The 18,324-nt window shown below is 38.7% G+C and overlaps 1 protein-coding gene and 1 pseudogene across 1 annotated transcript; both read left to right on the forward strand.

Moving 5' to 3' along the window:
- The first annotated feature begins 1,186 nt into the window (after positions 1-1,186).
- Positions 1,187-6,801, forward strand: LOC104737136 (beta-adaptin-like protein B). Its single transcript, XM_087480883.1, has 15 exons — positions 1,187-1,587; positions 2,184-2,381; positions 2,536-2,649; positions 2,775-3,025; positions 3,380-3,515; positions 3,655-3,834; positions 3,936-4,028; positions 4,115-4,326; positions 4,420-4,483; positions 4,588-4,767; positions 4,858-4,950; positions 5,083-5,480; positions 5,600-5,789; positions 5,870-6,073; positions 6,255-6,801. Exons 1-15 carry the CDS (start codon positions 1,501-1,503, stop codon positions 6,552-6,554), a joined length of 2,700 nt encoding a protein of 899 aa, XP_087337009.1. The 5' UTR covers positions 1,187-1,500; the 3' UTR covers positions 6,555-6,801.
- A 1,391-nt stretch (positions 6,802-8,192) lies between these two features.
- LOC109128379 (uncharacterized) lies at positions 8,193-14,997 on the forward strand (annotated as a pseudogene).
- Positions 14,998-18,324: the final 3,327 nt, after the last annotated feature.

Below are 18,324 nucleotides of genomic sequence, written 5' to 3' on the forward strand. Positions count from 1 at the left end.
ATTATAAAAAAAGTGAAGTGAAGTCATTATAAAAAGTGATGCTAAATTACCCGTTTTATAAGACCGATATAATTTTTTATTTTTGTTTTTCGATGTAATTAATATAATTTAATCAGCATCACTTTTACTGATGTAAATTATATATCACTTTTACTGATGTAAATTATATATCATTTTCTTAATTGATGTCAATATAATGAATAAATAAATCAATTATTTAAATGATGTATATTTTATATATTTGTATCAGTATGTAAAACTAATACAAATTAATTTAGTTTTGCATCAGTTTTAATCAATTGATCACAAATTAATAACGGCATCGGTTATTGCAACTTATATTACATTTTAATTTTTGTATCAATTATAAAAAAATAATTTAAAATAATATCACTTAGTTTTATGATTCAATTTAAGTGATTTAACTTAAGCTTTTTTTTTTTTTTTTTTTTGTAGTGGGAGCATGTTCCAAGTTTACATAGAGATCTTTAATTTTTGTTCTCATTTTTCCAAACTCTTTAGTAGGTTTCGTTATTCTGATTGGATAATCCCTATAATTAGTTAATTATCTCGTCACCAAATCGGATCTACTAAAACACTGAAAACATATAGAATAATTTGAATATTTTCTACATTCCATTTGTTAGTGACGCCACCGTTGAAAGTTCATCCATACGTCACTAAAGCTCTCTTATCTTGTTGAATATGTCAATGCTTCTATCAGCGAAGGTTCATGCATGCGATATTCTTTAAAAATATGTACGACTTGTCAAAAGCTCTGTGTCAACAGGCACTTCTTAGTTCTTACGACAAAACCCAATATTATAAAAGGGATTATAAACATGCACTAGTAGCAAACACATATATTTTACAAAACCAACATTATCTTAAATGTTTCGACAAAAAGTAAAAGAAAAAAAATATCTTAAATGTAAACGCCAACCAATTAAAAGCTTCCATCGATCAGAGAAAGAAAGAACAAAAATACATCAAAGAGAGCGTGTTAGTAATCATTATCATGTTGGAAAAAGGTTTATTCAAAGTTTTTTTGTGGTTTATAAAGAGACAACAAAAAGAATTATGATTTTATCAAGATTTTGATGAGGTCTCTTCGTCGTTGTCATTTAGAGTTACAAATAATATGTCAGTTTCATTATTAATTCTCTCACTCACACACAAGAAGCTCAAGATTACCATTTATTTAAACCAAGAGGTCCTTTCTGTACTAATATAAAAGTACAGGGACTAATTTGAAAATACTCTCTAAATAATATAACCAAATATTAATTTCGCTAAATTATTCAAAAAGCCACCGTGGATAATTTCCAACATGGGCTGAATTTATCACTAAGCCCATAAAAAAATCGGCCCATTATTCGATGAAAAATCGTCACCGGCGTCTTCCGTTTCACCATTTCTCCGTCATCGTCTCTGTGTGTCTCTCTGTCTCACATAATCTCGGAGAAGAAAGATCCTCGTCTGGGTCGAAGAAAGGAGAAAATGAGTGGTCACGATTCGAAATACTTCTCGACGACGAAGAAGGGAGAGATCCCTGAGCTCAAGGAAGAGCTTAATTCCCAGTATAAGGTTTTTTTTTTCTTCTTCTTCTTAATCTCACTCTTTTTTTTTTTTTTTTGTCTTTAAATGTGGATCTGTGATCCGCCGCCATTATTACATTAACGATCTCTCGTTCGATGATCCTTCTCCTTTATAATTTTGTTATTCTTATGCAAATTTTGGTAGATCTGGATTTGAGTTTTCAATTTGTAAAGTTGTGTTGCTGTTTTTAGTGGAATTGGTTTCGTTATTTTTTGTGGAAGAAGGATGATTCTTTGAGATATAGCTCGAATTGGAGAGAAATTGAGAATGGCGTATGCGTTGGATGTGTGCAATCTCGTATTAACTTATTAGTTGAGCTTAGGTTGGTGAATCAGAACTCGTTATATCTGTATCAGTGCAATTGTTAGAGGATCAGTGAACTGCCGTTTTGATCTAGGAGTTGTTTTTGCAAAGGAAGAGGCTAGACTATGCTATTGAGTATTAACTTTAGTACGACTGACATTGGTTGTGCTCAAAGTTACTGTTCAGTAGGATACATATGTTAATGATATCAAGAAGGAAGGGTGATTTTCTATTTTGGCTTCAGTTTTGTTAACTTTTCTTGTATACTTTATGTTTCCTAGGATAAGAGAAAAGATGCAGTTAAGAAGGTTATTGCAGCAATGACTGTTGGAAAGGATGTTTCATCACTTTTTACTGATGTAGTCAATTGCATGCAAACGGAAAATTTGGAGTTGAAGAAGCTTGTTTACTTGTATCTCATTAATTATGCGAAAAGCCAGCCAGATCTTGCTATTCTGGCAGTTAATACTTTTGTAAAGGTAACACTCAAACACCTGGCATATTGTATTCCCATTAATCCGAATCAAACATAGTGCCATTCCTTTGCTCTTTTCTGACCCTGGGGGAATAAGAGAGAATGGAAAGGAACTGATCAAGTGATCATTAACTTAATTGTTAATTTGTATTCTGCAGGATTCACAGGATCCAAATCCGTTGATCCGCGCTTTGGCTGTGCGGACAATGGGCTGCATTCGTGTTGATAAGATCACAGAATATCTATGTGATCCTCTTCAAAAGTGCCTAAAGGTTGAGTTTTAAATCTTACCGCTTCTTTGGGATTTGATACCAACATCTTAATTATTGCCCTTAAGAATCTGTTTCATCTTAACTAGTCAGTATTTACTCTATCCTGTGCATAATGTTTTCTTTAGGATGATGATCCATATGTCCGGAAGACGGCCGCTATTTGCGTTGCTAAGCTTTTTGACATAAATGCTGAATTGGTTGAGGATAGGGGTTTCCTTGACGCCTTGAAGGATTTGATATCAGATAACAATCCGATGGTTGTTGCCAATGCTGTAGCAGCCCTTGCAGAGATTCAAGAGAATAGTACTAGCCCCGTATTTGAGATCAATAGTACAACCCTTACAAAGCTCCTTACCGCTCTAAATGAATGCACTGAGTAAGTCCACTCCTTATCGCCATTTCTATTGTTTCACTGCATTCTGTTTAGTATTGAATATTTATGGCCAGTCGTCGAAAGCTTTCCTAGTCTAAGAACATAAAAGGTATTGACCTAAGATTAGAGGTTAGTGGAACGGTGATGGATTATGAAATTGCTAGCTAGATGTGGTATGGCCTCAGTTGTTTATGCTTTGTTTTCATGTCCATTATCAGACAGCAGTTTGGGAATTACTTTTTCGTTATTGAAGGTTTTATCTGTAGATAAATGACCCACTATTTTGAATTTTGGGGAAATGAGTGTTGGATAAGCTTTTGTCACCTCCACTATTAGTACTCACTATGATCATCGCAGGTGGGGTCAAGTTTTTATTTTAGATGCTTTATCGAGGTATAAAGCAGCTGATCCCCGCGAAGCTGAAAATATTGTTGAGAGAGTCACGCCAAGGCTGCAACATGCCAACTGCGCTGTTGTGCTTTCAGCTGTTAAGGTGAGCAACTTTCATTTGATTGTTTTTCCTCTACTGCTTTGGTAGCTCGTCAAACTTGTTTGTAAGCCATCAGCTATACCTTTGCATATTTTGTAATGTGCTCCCACTTTCTGTTCTGTTTTTGGTAATTGCCTTACAGATGATCCTTCAACAAATGGAACTTATTACTAGTACAGACGTTATTCGTAATCTTTGCAAGAAGATGGCTCCACCCCTTGTTACATTGCTTTCTGCAGAACCTGAGATACAATATGTTGCACTTCGTAACATTAATCTTATTGTCCAGAAACGACCCACTATCCTTGCCCATGAAATTAAGGTAGTTTGACCTGTGCTTCGTTGATTCTCAGACGACGCAACTGTTGTATCCTTGCATTTATTACTTATGTTGCAAATTATCTTTCTTTTTTTTTCTTTTAGGTTTTCTTCTGTAAGTACAACGACCCAATTTATGTTAAGATGGAGAAGTTAGAGATTATGATAAAACTTGCCTCTGACAGAAACATAGACCAGGTATCGTCACTGAACTTTACCATCTTCTGTATGTCTCTATTATTGTTGGTGCATATCATTATGATTTTTGGAAAATGATACTACAGGTTCTTCTGGAGTTCAAAGAGTATGCCACAGAAGTAGACGTTGATTTCGTTAGAAAGGCTGTTCGTGCAATAGGCCGATGTGCTATTAAACTAGAGAGAGCAGCTGAACGGTGCATCAGTGTTTTGCTTGAGTTGATCAAGATCAAAGTAAACTATGTTGTTCAGGAGGCCATTATTGTCATCAAAGATATCTTCAGAAGATATCCAAACACGTAAGTTGACATTTCTTAATCACTGTCGTAATGGCATCTTGAAGTCTTCTTTAAATATTAAATATTTTTGATGCGATTTCAAATTCCATACAGGTATGAGTCCATTATTGCAACACTCTGTGAGAGTTTAGACACTTTGGATGAACCAGAAGCTAAGGTAATGACCTTTCTTGTTTTCTTGGTTCATTAAATTGAAATACTATCTTAATTTTGACCATATATCACTGATTTGTACATCTATTTCAAAATTGCAACTTGAAGGCATCTATGATATGGATTATTGGTGAATATGCTGAAAGAATTGACAATGCCGATGAGCTTCTTGAAAGTTTCCTTGAGAGTTTTCCTGAAGAACCAGCACAGGTCCAGCTGCAGCTTCTCACTGCTACTGTTAAGCTATTTCTAAAGAAGCCAACTGACGGCCCTCAACAGATGATTCAGGTTCGGCCTTTCCCTTGCTCACACTGTTTTATGATCGAATGATGTGCATGTATGTGATGACAGGCATTACGTTATGTTTGATGTTTTTAGGTTGTCTTAAATAACGCTACTGTGGAGACGGATAATCCTGATCTCAGAGATCGTGCATACATATACTGGCGCCTTCTATCTACTGATCCTGAGGTGTGTGTCATCTTGATAGTTTATAGCTTTTTAGTACTCAGCTAGTCCAGAAGTAATATATTCAGAATTGTTTATTCAAGCAACAATACCTGTGATATATATATGGCTGATCTCGTTATTTCTCTCCACTAGGCGGCCAAGGATGTTGTTTTAGCTGAAAAACCTGTGATTACTGATGACTCAAATCAACTAGACCCATCACTTCTTGATGAGCTGCTTACAAATATTTCGACCTTGTCGTCTGTGTACCATAAACCCCCAGAAGCTTTTGTTACCCGCTTGAAAACCACAGTTCAGAAAACAGAAGACGAAGACTTTGCGGAAGGAAGCGAAGCAGGATACTCATCTAGTAATCCGGTTGATAGTGCAGCTTCCCCGCCTGCCACCACAGGTAATATCCCACAGTCTGCCGGAAGACAACCAGCTCCTGCACCAGCGGTCCCAGCTCCTGTGCCCGATTTGCTAGGTGATCTGATGGGATTGGATAATGCCGCTATTGTCCCAGTTGATGAACCCATTACCCCATCTGGGTGAGTCATGTCTTGAATAATGAAACTTTCTAATCGTAGGGATTAGTTTATTACATTAGATCAATTTCGGTTGCCTATTTCATACTGAAGCTCATCGAATCTTATGAACTCGATCACAGTCCTCCTTTGCCAGTTGTCGTGCCAGCTTCAAGTGGTCAAGGTCTGCAGATAAGCGCTCAATTATCCCGAAGAGATGGACAAGTATTCTACAGTATGCTCTTCGAGAACAACTCGCAGTCGGTACTTGATGGTTTCATGATTCAGTTCAACAAGAACACATTCGGCCTCGCAGCTGCTGGACCTCTTCAGGTACTCTATCTGAATCTACTTTTCTGTCTGAAACTTAGGTACGAATCTTTAGAACTGATTCCGTGTTTGTACTGTTTCAGATTCCGCCAATGCAACCCGGAACATCTTCCAGGACAATGCTACCTATGGTCTTGTTCCAAAACATGTCTGCTGGGCCTCCAAGCTCTCTATTACAAGTCGCTGTTAAAAACAATCAGCAGCCTGTTTGGTACTTCACTGATAAGATTATACTTCATGTTCTTTTCGGTGAAGACGGTAGAATGGAACGTGGAACCTTCCTTGAGGTAACATAGCTTTGTACCAAACATCCATAAAATTTGGACTATTCGCATCTGTTCGGGTTTAGTAAAATAGTGGCAACTGTAAAACCAATTCTGTCAAGGAGATAGGTTTGTATAGTTTGGGCTTTTTTGGATATATCTGCAATTTTTAAACCAATATACGTTTTGGTTTGTCTTTTCACAGACATGGAGGTCATTACCGGACTCGAATGAAGTCCAGAAAGAATTCCCCGGGATCACCATCGCTAGCATCGAATCAACTATTGATTTGCTTACAGCATTCAACATGTTCTTCATAGCAAAGCGCAAGAATGGGAACCAAGACGTGATCTACTTATCAGCAAAGGATCCACGAGATGTACCGTTTTTGATCGAGCTCACTGCAATGGTGGGCCAACCAGGTCTCAAATGCGCAGTGAAGACTCCCACTCCCGAGATCGCAGCTCTCTTCTTCGAAGCTGTCGAGCTTCTCTTCAGGGCTTGATGATAATTCATTGTTGTCAAATGCTTTAAACCCAAACCTAAAAGGTTCCAGATTAAACCCAAACCCAAAAGGTTCCAGATTCTTTGTTTTTTTTTTTGGTCATCTCCAACCCGTTTTTACAGAGTTTAGTGTACGTAATAGATCCTATGTTTGTGTTACTTCCGGTTGGACCCATTTAGTTTTGGTATTTGTAATGCTCACTCTTTTCTTCTAATTCTTGTATTAAAACCACTTTTTTTTTACCAAACACCATCAAAGAACCAAATCACCATGGATGATCATCCTACCTTGGACCCTGATGATGCTATTGGTGGACAATGCCAAAACTTTCAAACATTTCTTCTTAATTAGTACAGTTGGGGCTAGACCAAAGACGGGTTTCACAACGGATGCTACAACGATCTTGTATATTAAAAGGATTATAGTTTAAATGCAAATTCCTACTGTTTAGTTTCGGATTGTGAAAAATAAAAATAATTGTAGTTTCTTTCAAGAAATGCTAGCCACACACAATGAAAATAAAATTTCTTATAAACAATATGTGTATACTTGAGTTACAGTGAAAGAGCACCACAAGCAGAAACCTCCTCCAAGCAAATGGTCTCATCCTCCTCTAGGTATATTGAAGTTGCAATGTGAAGCTTCTTGGATGGGTAGCTTAGGACAGAACGGTATAGATTCTACATGATGAGGTGGGTACAATGAAATAACTTGGTGTTAAAGAGAAACCCTAAATAATAGACTTAACAGTCTATAAAAGAGATTCTTCGTTACTTGCCTTAAAATTACCCACAACATACTTATCTCTACATCTACAGCAAACAAGAGAGCACCGAGTTAAATTGTCATTGCCGCCGCTAATTAGGCATCTGATCTTTGATAAGAATAACATGAACTATCTTCGACAAACAAGCCTCTAATGATGATGCAACTTTTATTCATTTCTTGTTTATCTAATTATATTTGGTGTGGATGTGTGATGATTTTGATTCCTTTCTTGTGATATTTCTCCTGATTTAACTAAGGTTTTGGTTCCACCACAACATACAGTTCGACCAATCTATTTTGTTAGTATTCTGTGGACTCCTCAATAATTATATGTACGTACGCTGTTATAGCTTATAAGTAACTTTTTATTTGATGTGCCTGTAAAATGATTTTTAAACAAATTATATAATGCATAAACGGTTAGAAATAGGTGATTAATATGTTTTAAACAAAGTTCTTGTTTCTTCTAAGTTCTAATAGGTGGTTTATTCACATATTTATTTAAGGAAAACGTAGAGTAGACTGTAGACAACTAACATGTACAGTACATATCATAGCTAACAGACTACACAAGACTAACAAACACGTAAGATAAAGAAGGCAGTTTAGAATTCATACAGCACTGGTTTAGTAAAAATGAAACTTTTTTCCATGTACTATTATTATGGGCCCTAGTCTCTTTGTTTTTATCAACGGCTAGTGCCTTTTAAAATTGTTTTCCTCCTGATAGTTTTAGTCAATCTAGCTATGTCCAATTACTTAGTTATTAATTATTAAAGGATATAATTGTTATGGGTTGACTACAAAGTTCTATATAACAAAAGAATAGCTTTAAGATCTCAGATTCAACTTTTCCGTCTTTCTTCTTGTATGTACTATACGACCATAGAATCTGAGGGACTGTCACTACCGTTGATCCACGAGCACCTTATGATGCCTTGGAATGATCTGCGGGAAGGTGATTGTTGTGGACGCTTGGAATCTACCAGTGATGGGTACTACTGCAAAAGCTGTGATTTCTTTGTTCATAGGAAATGTGGCGAGTCCCCTGAATATATTGACTACCCATCTCACTCTGTTCACACTCTTCAGCTTCAAAGTAAACCCGACAATTTCTGTGATTTATGTCAGAAGACAATCACGAATTTACACTATCATTCTGAGATCTGTGACTTTGATGTAACGTTGATCTATTCTGTGCCAAGTACCCACCACCTGAAGTCATTGACGTTTCCCAGACGCATCACCACAAGCTTATTGTTTTTAGCAAGAAAGATTAAGAACAAAAGATGTTTAAGAATAACTCTCTTATTAGCTCAAAGAAAAATAACTCAAAAACTTTAAGTTCTTTAACAATATCTCCAACTTAATCTCTCAAAGCTCTCAACTCATAAGTTATGCTACATCTTAGCATCTCCTTATATAGAACTTCCTAAGTATATTTTCCTAATCCTAAATGGAAAACTTCTTATTCTTAGCTTTTTATTATATTTAGATTTCTCCTAAATATAATCTCCAATTTCCATTTCTCTTTGCTTGGCTTGATCTCCAAGCTTACTTCAAGCTTACTCCAACATTCTCCCTTCTAAGCTTGAAGTCTTGCTCACTCAAATCTTTCACACCAATGAGATCTCTCATCTCCTTGAACTTAGTTCTTCCTAGAGCCTTAGTTAATATATCCGCCTTTTGTTCTTCCCCGGGAACATGCTCTAATTCGACTTGCCCTTTCTCAACACACTCTCGAACAAAATGGTACCTTGTGTGTATATGTTTGCTCCGTCCGTGAAATACCGGGTTCTTATTAAGAGCAATAGCAGATTGGTTGTCTATCCGGACTAGCACCTTCTTACATGGTAGCTCGGTGATTTCACTTAGAAGTTCTTGGAGCCAAATCGCCTGCCTCGCAGCCTCCGTTGCAGCCATGAAATCTGCTTCACACGAAGATAATGCCACTGTGTCCTGTTTCTGCGAGCACCAAGCGATCAAGCTCCCATTGAGATAAAACACATGTCCTATTGTACTTATACCATCATCAGGGTCTACATTGTGACTACTGTTACTATAACCAACAAGCTTCATGCTCATTGAGTCTGACTTCTTGAAGACCAAACCAAGTGTAGTAGTTCCTTTCAGGTACCTTAGGCATTGTTTCATAACCGCTCTGTGTGACTGTTTGGGAGACTGCATATAACGACTTAACACACCAACACAATATGATAAGTCAGGACGTGTGTGCAACAGGTAACGAAGTGATCCTATGATTCTCCTATAACTCGTCCCATCAATATCCGATTCATTTGTCGCCTTTGACAGTTTTGTGCCTTCCTCCATTGGTGTATGTGTCGAGTTACAATTTTTCATTCCAGCTTCCTCCAAGATCTTTAAGGCATATCGTTCTTAATTCAGAGTTATTCCTTCCTGCGTTTGACACACTTCAATCCATAGATAGTAAGTCAATTTCCCCAGATCACTGATTTCGAATTTTGACGCTATCTCCTTCTTGAAGTTCTCTATGACCTTTAAACTTGTTCCTGAAACAAATATATCATCAACATAAACTGCAACAAGAAGAACTTCATGATTCATCCTTCTTTGATAAACAGATGGTTCTTTTGAACATTTTCTGAACTGCAATTCCTAAAGAACTTGATTGAGCTTTTCATTCCATGCTCTTGGAGCTTGTCGCAAGCCATATAATGCTTTTTGGAGTTTGTAAACTTTGTCTTCGCTCCCTTCTACTATAAAACCTTCTGGTTGTGAGACATACACCGTCTCCTTTAGCTCTCCATTAAGAAACGCCGTTTTGACAGCGAGATGATGTATTTCCCATCCTCTAGATGCAACAAGACTAATGAGGAGACGAATTGTCTCAATTCGTGCAACAGGGCAAACACATCCTCAAAATCGATTCCATACCTCTGCACATAACCCTTTGCGACCAGTCTCGCCTTATACTTATTTATTGTGCCATCCGAATTTCTTTTCAGCTTGAAAACCCACTTCAATCCAATAGGCTTTTCTCCATGTGGAAGTTCAACAAGATCCCAAGTCCGATTCTTCATGATTGATTGTATCTTGTCTTCACACGCTTGCAGCCAATTTTTTAAATCTTTTGCCTCATTAAAGTCTCTAGGCTCTTTGTTCAAACCCATTAGTAACCTTTCTCCTTCTTCTTCAGCAAGCAATACATAATCATTGAGATATTTACGCTTCGTGATCACTCTCCTAGATCTTCTCAACACATACTGTCCTCGTTCTCCACAATCCTCTACTTCCTCACTTTTCACTTCATCATCACTACTCACTTCTGAATCCGATTCTTCAAGTTCTTGTTCTGCAACATCATTGTTCTCTGTTTCAGTCTCGGACTCTGCAGTTTCAGAATTTTCACTGTTGGTTATGTGAGCGACACCAGTAGCATTCAGATCAAATCCTTTCAATCGATGATTTCCAAATTCGCCAAGCTGAATGGTGAAACTTCCAGCTTTACTTTATTCTTGACTACCTTGATTCTAGTTCCATCCTCTTGATTCATCGAAGACCACATCACGACTCACCACTACTTTATTTGTTTGAGGATCAAATAGTCGATAGGCTTTCGTTCCCAGCTCTGTTCCTAGGTGTACCAATCTACGTAATCTATCATCTAGATTTGTTAGGTGTGGTGTCTCCACTCTTGCGTATGCAATGCAGCCAAAGATACGTAGATGGTTGACATTCGGTTTCTTGGCTCGTAAAGCCTCATATGGAGTTCTTTCCTTGACTGCTCTTGTAGCTACCCTATTTAGCAAGTATGTCGAGTGTCTGATTGCCTCTCCCCACAGTCTATTTGGAACGCTCATGTGCTTCATAATGCTCCTGGTCATCTCCAATAATGTCCTGTTTCTTCTTTCAATAACAACATTCTGTTGTGGTGTATACGGAGCTGTGAGATGTCGCTTAATTCCTGAGAGAGCACAGAAAGAATCAAACTCATGCGACACAAATTCTCCTTTTCTGTCCGTCCTGAATGTCGTTAATCTCCCTCCTGATTCTTGTTCTACTACAACTTTGAATTTCTTGAATTTTTCAAATGCATCACTCTTCTCTTTCAATAGTATTGTCCACATGTACCTCAAGTAATCGTCTATGAGAACAAAGATGTATCTATTCCCAGCCATTGTACTTGGTGTGATGGGACCACATAAGTCACCATGAACGAGTTCAAGTGCTTTTGTTGCTCGATACAAGGAGGCTTTAGGGAACATTCTTCTCGTTTGCTTGCCTAAGAGACAAGACCCGCATATTTTTTTTTTCAAACTTTATAAGAGGTGTTCCAACAACAAGCTCCCTTTCCACCATTGACTTTAGTGTCTCATGATTTATGTGTCCTAGGCGTGCGTGCCACCTACTAGAATCACTCATCGTTGTTAAACTCAAGCATAATGTGTCATTTATCTTCATGCACACCTTGTATAGACGGTTCCTTGATCTAGAGGCCTTGACAAGTAGTCTTCCGTTACGATCATACATTATTAAGTGATATCCTTTCATTCTAACATCACAACCTGCTTCAGTGGCTTGTCCCAGACTTATAATATTACTCTTCAAGCCAGGAATATAGTATACCTCATTCATTGTTCTTGCTTCACCGTTCATATCAACAAGCTCGATAGATCCCTTTCCTTTGATGTCTATGCGAGAATCATCACCAAGTCTTACTTTTCCGGTGATAGTATTGTCAATAGAGGAGAAATACCTGCGATTTCCAGTCATGTGATTGCTAGCCCCATTATCGAGATACCAATTATTGTCTTCGTCATTACTTGTTTCAAATTTCCTTGGCACCACCTTTTCTTCGTTTAAGAATACTACCTCGTGTATCATGAGCTCGTCTGCTTCTTCCGTATCTTTGTTGTTGTTCTCTTGTGTTTCTTGCAACTTGAGCAAGCGATTAGGACACTTCGAGGCATAGTAGCCAAATTTGTAACATCGGAAACAAGAGATTTACGACAGGTCTCTTGTTCCATTGAACCTTCCACGGCCTCTTCCTCTGAACCTTCCTCCTCGACCTATGCCTCGGTATCCTCCATTAAAATCGTGATTTTCTGGTGGCACTTGAGGCTTCGAATTTGAATACAACAACTTGCTTTGATCTTCTTGTGTATCTTGTTCTTCGGTGATGCGTTCTTCGTATGTTTTTAAACGTCCCACAATGTCTTCAAAACTTGTTTTGTTGAGATCTGACACTTGTTCAAGCGATGCCACAATGTGGATATACTTTTTCCGAGGAAGACTTTTAAGAAATTTCTTAACAAGCTTGGATTCTTCAATGTCTTCTCCTAGAGCAGCTGACTTTGATGAGATCTCTAATAGCTTCCCAACAAAGTCATCAATGGTCTCTGTATCCTTCATCTTCAATCAGTCGAATTCGGCCATTAACGTCTGTAGCCTAGCTTCTTTGACTCGATCTGCTCCGACATGTCTAGTCTTAATAGTTTCCCAGACTTTCTTTGCATTATATAACTCGCCAAATTGATGGATAAGAGATTCAGGAATCGATTGAAACAACAAAGCCATAGCCATGTCATTGAGATCAGCATCATCATCTTCTGTTTCTATGACATCCCACTCCTTATTTACTCTAAGAAGAATCCTCATCCGCATAGCCCAAACGGTGTAGTTGCTAGAGGTTAACATAGGGCACTTGATTGACGAAGGTCCACCTCCTTCTTTCTTCAAACTTTCGATAGCCTCAATATCTTCATTCTTTGCCATCGTTTCTTCTGGCTCTAATACCAAATATTGTTTTTAGCAAGAAAGATTAAGAACAAAAGATGTTTAAGAATAACTCTCTTATTAGCTCAAAGAAAAATAACTCAAAAACTTTAAACTCTCTAACAATCTCTCCAACTTAATCTCTCAAAGCTCTCAACTCATAAGTTATGCTACATCTTAGCATCTCCTTATATAGAACTTCCTAAGTAGATTTTCCTAATCCTAAATGGAAAACTTCTTATTCTTAGCTTCTTATTATATTTAGATATCTTTTAAATATAATCTCCAATTTCCATTTCTCTTTGTTTGGCTTGATCTCAAAGCTTACTTCAAGCTTACTCCAATAAAGCTCACCCTTTTCAAGGAGCAGACCGAGTTCGACTGTGATGCTAAATGTGGTAAGATTGGTTATGAGTTTCCTTACAAATGCCATGAATGTGATTTGGCTTTCCATTTGGATTGCGTATTGAATCTGTCGAAGGCAAAACACCCGTCAGAGTTAAACCACACTTACCACAACTTACACCCTCTTAAGTTCCACACAAGTCAACCACCGAACTATTCTGATGGAAAATGTCGTCTTAGCGGAAGACAGATTAAAGATAGGTTCTTTTATCATTGTTCTGCTTGTAACTTCAGCTTCGATATGCATTGTGTTTTGAACCCACCGCTACAATCTGTTCTTGATTTGAAAGCTCATGCTCACAAACTCATCTTCCATCCAAGACTTGATTCTTTTACATGTAATGCTTGCGGGTTGAGTGGAGATCGAAGCCTCAATGAGATTTCATGATACATCAAGAGTGTCTTTCTCTTCCAAGCCTCATAAACATCAATCGGCATGACCACTGTGTTTCTCGCACTTCTGTTCTTGGTGTTGTCAATTCTGTTTGTGGAGTTTGTCGCAAGAAAGTGGACTGGACTTTTGGCGGGTATTCTTGTTTGCGATATCTTGGCTATGTCGTTCATTCCAAATGTGCTACCAGAACGGACGTGTGGAACGGGAAAGAACTCAAAGGAGTTCCTGAAGAGAGAGAAGATATAGAGCCAAATGTGGTAATAGATGACAACACAATACAACATTTCAGCCACAAAGAGCATTACCTAAGATTCCACGTTAATGGTCTTCTTTGGGAAAAAAACAAGCGGTGCAGCGCTTGTACCCGTCCAGTTTGTCTTCAATCCTTCTATGGTTGTATCGATTATGATTTCATTCTTCACCAAAAGTGCGCTGAATCTCCTAGAAGGAAATGGCATGTGTTACACAATGACCGACTTACATTAGTTACAACCATCGCTGATTACTTTCAGTGTGAAGCTTGTCGTAGAATTTCCAATGGTTTCATGTACCAGTGTGGGGATAAGGAGTTAGATGTACTGTGTGGTTCAGTTTTGGAGGCTTTTCTGCATCCAAGCCATCCCCATTATCCACTATATTACATTCCGGAAGTAGCGGAAACAAAACAATGTGATGGTTGCAACAAATGGGCACTTTATGTGCTTACGTGCATCGAAAGTGGCTGTGAAATTGTCATATGTTTCAATTGTGCTACGTTACTACAAGTGGTAAAGCATAGAGTAGACGATCATCCTCTCTCATTATGCTATGGAGAAGATGCAAGTGGCAAATACTGGTGTGATATTTGTGAGGAAAGGATGAATCCAAAGATGTGGTTCTATACGTGTAAAGATCACCAAGCTAGTTTGCATACAAAATGTGTGCTGGGAGACTTTGAAGGGCTCATGCCAAGAAGCATACTAAAGTTGTTCACCAGACTATTTGAGGTGGTGCTCAATACATCCATTTTGTAGGGTGTGTAAGTCACGTTGCATGTATAATATCATCTTGAAAATGCTTGGAACTTTAGATCTATACATTTGCTCTTTCGAGTGTGCATCATATGCAGAATATTTTTGAAGATGTGCGTCAACAAGCAAGGTCATGATAGATCGTTAAAACTCAAACATGATAAAAGGTTTGTAAACATAGATTTCAGTTATTTTTCAATAATTTTGTTTTATGGTAAACTTCACTGTGAATTGCTTTCCTTTATGTATTACTTGAAATTTTAATTGTAAAACCAATTCTGTGAGAGATAGGTTTGTATAGTTTGGGCTTTTATTTGGATATATCTGCGATTTTTAAAAGAGTATATGTTTTGGTTTGTCTTTTCACATACATGACTGGACTCAAATAAAGTCCAGAAAGAATTCCCCGGGATCACCATCGCTAGCATCGAATCAACTATTGATTTGCTTACAACATTCAACATGTTCTTCATAGCAAAGCGCAAGAATGGGAACCATGACGTGATCTACTTATCAGCAAAGGATCCACGAGATGTACCGTTTTTGATCGCACCTCTCTTCTTCGAAGCTGTCGAGCTTCTCTTCAGGGCTTCATGATTCATTGTTGTCAAATGGTTTAAACCCAAACCTAAAAGGTTCCAGATTTTTTTTTTTTGATCATTATTTCCTGCCTTTTTACTGAGTTTAGTGTATGTAATAAATCATATTCCTATGCTTGTGTTACTTCTGGTTGGGCTCTTTTAGTTTTGGTATTTGTAATGCTCACTTTTTTCTTCTAATTCTTGTATTGAAACCACTTTTCCTTTTTTACCAATCACCATGGATGATCTTGCTACATTTCGACCCTTGATAATATGCTATTTGGTGTTCAACGCCAAAAATTTCAAACATTTCTATGAATGTTGATGTGAAGGATAAATTATTCAGTAGAGAGTTACAGGTATATATACACCTACGGTGCCTTCTATGGTTCTATACAGACATTGATTACATTATATGCTTTACATAAATAGAAGATTGATAAGATTAATGAGAATATGTGATTGATCAAATCATTGATATGATTGATCCTTAATACGGCCCCTCAAGATGGAGGGGTTGTGCGTAACTCCAATCTTGGCAGACAAGGATGTAAACGCAGCACGAGAGAGTGGTTTGGTTAGGGCATCAGCCAATTGATCCTTAGTTGAGACATGAACCACTCGGAGGGCACCAGACTATACTTGATCACGGATAAAATGATAATCCAAGGCAATGTGTTTCATTCGGGAGTGGAACACCGGATTCACACACAAGTAAGTCGCACCCACATTGTCACAATAGACTGTCAGAGACGTAGGTAGTATAACACCCAGTTCTTGTAGAAGAGAACAGATCCATCAAACCTCCGAAGATGTGTTGGCGACGGCCCTATATTCTGCCTCGGTAGAAAATCGAGCTACACCCCGCTGTTTCTTGGACGACCATGAAACCGGATTGTGACCAAGGTACACAACATAAGCATTTGTTGAGGCATAGTCATCACAGTCACCAGCCCAATCAGCATCAGAATACACATGAAGAGAAAGAGGATTATGTCATTTGAGAAAGATCCAATGAGTAGACGTCTCGCGTAAGTATTTGAGAAGACGTTTAACCGCTTGCCAATGTGCGGTGGTTGGAGAATGCATAAAGAGATATAGTCGATTGACAGCAAAGGAGATATCAGGTCGTGTAAACGCAAGATACTGAAGACTACCAACAACACTCCTGTACTCAGTTGGATCAGACAAGCAGATACCTGAATAAAGAGACAGTTTTGGGTTTGTGGCCATCGGTGTTGCAACCGTTTCGATCGGAGCATGTGTGTACGGTCCAATAAGTCCAGGATATACTTGCGTTGGTTAAGATGGAGGCCTGAAGCAACCTTAGTGACTTCAATGCAAAGGAAATAAGACAAGTCTTCATGCTCCTTTACAGATAACCTTGTGGCCAAAGCAAAGAGAGTTTGAAGCAGCAGTCCTGGACTATTCCCTGTGACAATAATATCATCGACATACACTAACATGTAGATAATTTCTCTACCTTGACGTACGATGAAAAGAGATGTATCAACCACAGAATTAACAAAACCAACTTGAAGAAGATAGCCTCGTAATTCATGGTACCACGCCCTGGGGGCTTGTTTTAGACCATAAATCGCCTTGCGGAGCTTACATACATGGTTCGGTCGATCCTTATCAATAAAGCCAGGGGGTTGAGTCATATATACCTCGTCGGTCAACGTTCCTTGTTGAAAAGAATTGTTAACATCAAGTTGACGAATGGGCCAATTGCAATCAACCGCTACACCAAGAACAACTCGAATGGTCGTAGATTTTACAACAGGACTAAAGGTGTCAGCATAATCAAGACCGGGTTTCTGATTGTACCCCTTAGCGACAAGACGCGCCTTATACCGACTAACTGAGCCATCACTGTTGTACTTCTGTGTATACACCCAACGACACCCAACAATCGTTACCGGAGAAGTTGGCGGAGGAACTAAGTCCCATGTATGATTCTGAATCTGGGCATTGATCTCATCAGTAGAAGAATGCCGCCATCGCTCATCTTTTAGAGCCTGTAATGCAGTCCGTGGTTCAGGATCAAGGTCAGGTCTAGCGCGAGCATGGAGAGAATATTTTTTGTTTGGCTTGGTTATCCCTTTCTTCGAACGTGTGGACATGGGATGATGATTTTGAGGAGATAGAGGGGGTATCGGATTGACCGGAGGAGGAGGAGAGGACGGTTGTGGTATCGGTGAAGCCGAGGTAACAGAGGCAGTGGATGATGGAGACGGCGAACGCTGTGTCGAGCCCGAAGAAGACAATGATGTGTTGTCAGGATTAATTGGGGAAGGAGTTGGGCTATTGTTTTTTGGAGATGTATGTGTTTGGGCCGAGTTTGTGTGTTGTGGAGATGTAAGTGTTTGGGCCGAGGTTGTGTATAGTGGAGATGTATGTGTTTGGGCCGAGGATGTGTTTTGGGCTTGGTCAGAGGTGGAATTTAAGTGGTTCGATATTTGCGGTGATGTATGCTGGATCGGGGATGAAGATCCATTTAGTGTAGGAGAAGTGGGCTCAGAGGAAGAAGGAGAAGAAGTCGCAGATGGAGATAAAGAGGAAGAGGAACATACTGGAGGTGAAGTCGCCGGAACCGGAGGAGGAGAGGGCGGTTGATGATCGGACGGAGATGGTGACGTGGGAGGGTGAAGGACCACACGGGGGTGAAACGATTGTATGAGTGGCGACGAGACCGGAGAGGTATCAATGGAGACAATTGACGGTAGTGGAGTGGCAAAGGGAAATTCTGATTCAAGAAACTGAACATGACGCGACGTATATATCCGACCAGTGATGTTGTCGAGGCAATAACATGCACTTTGAGTCTGAGAATAGCCAAGGAACACACACCT

Source organism: Camelina sativa, chromosome 13 (genome assembly GCF_030686135.1).
Source record: "Camelina sativa cultivar CO46 ecotype springtype chromosome 13, ASM3068613v1".
In the NCBI taxonomy this organism is placed as follows: Eukaryota; Viridiplantae; Streptophyta; class Magnoliopsida; order Brassicales; family Brassicaceae; genus Camelina; species Camelina sativa.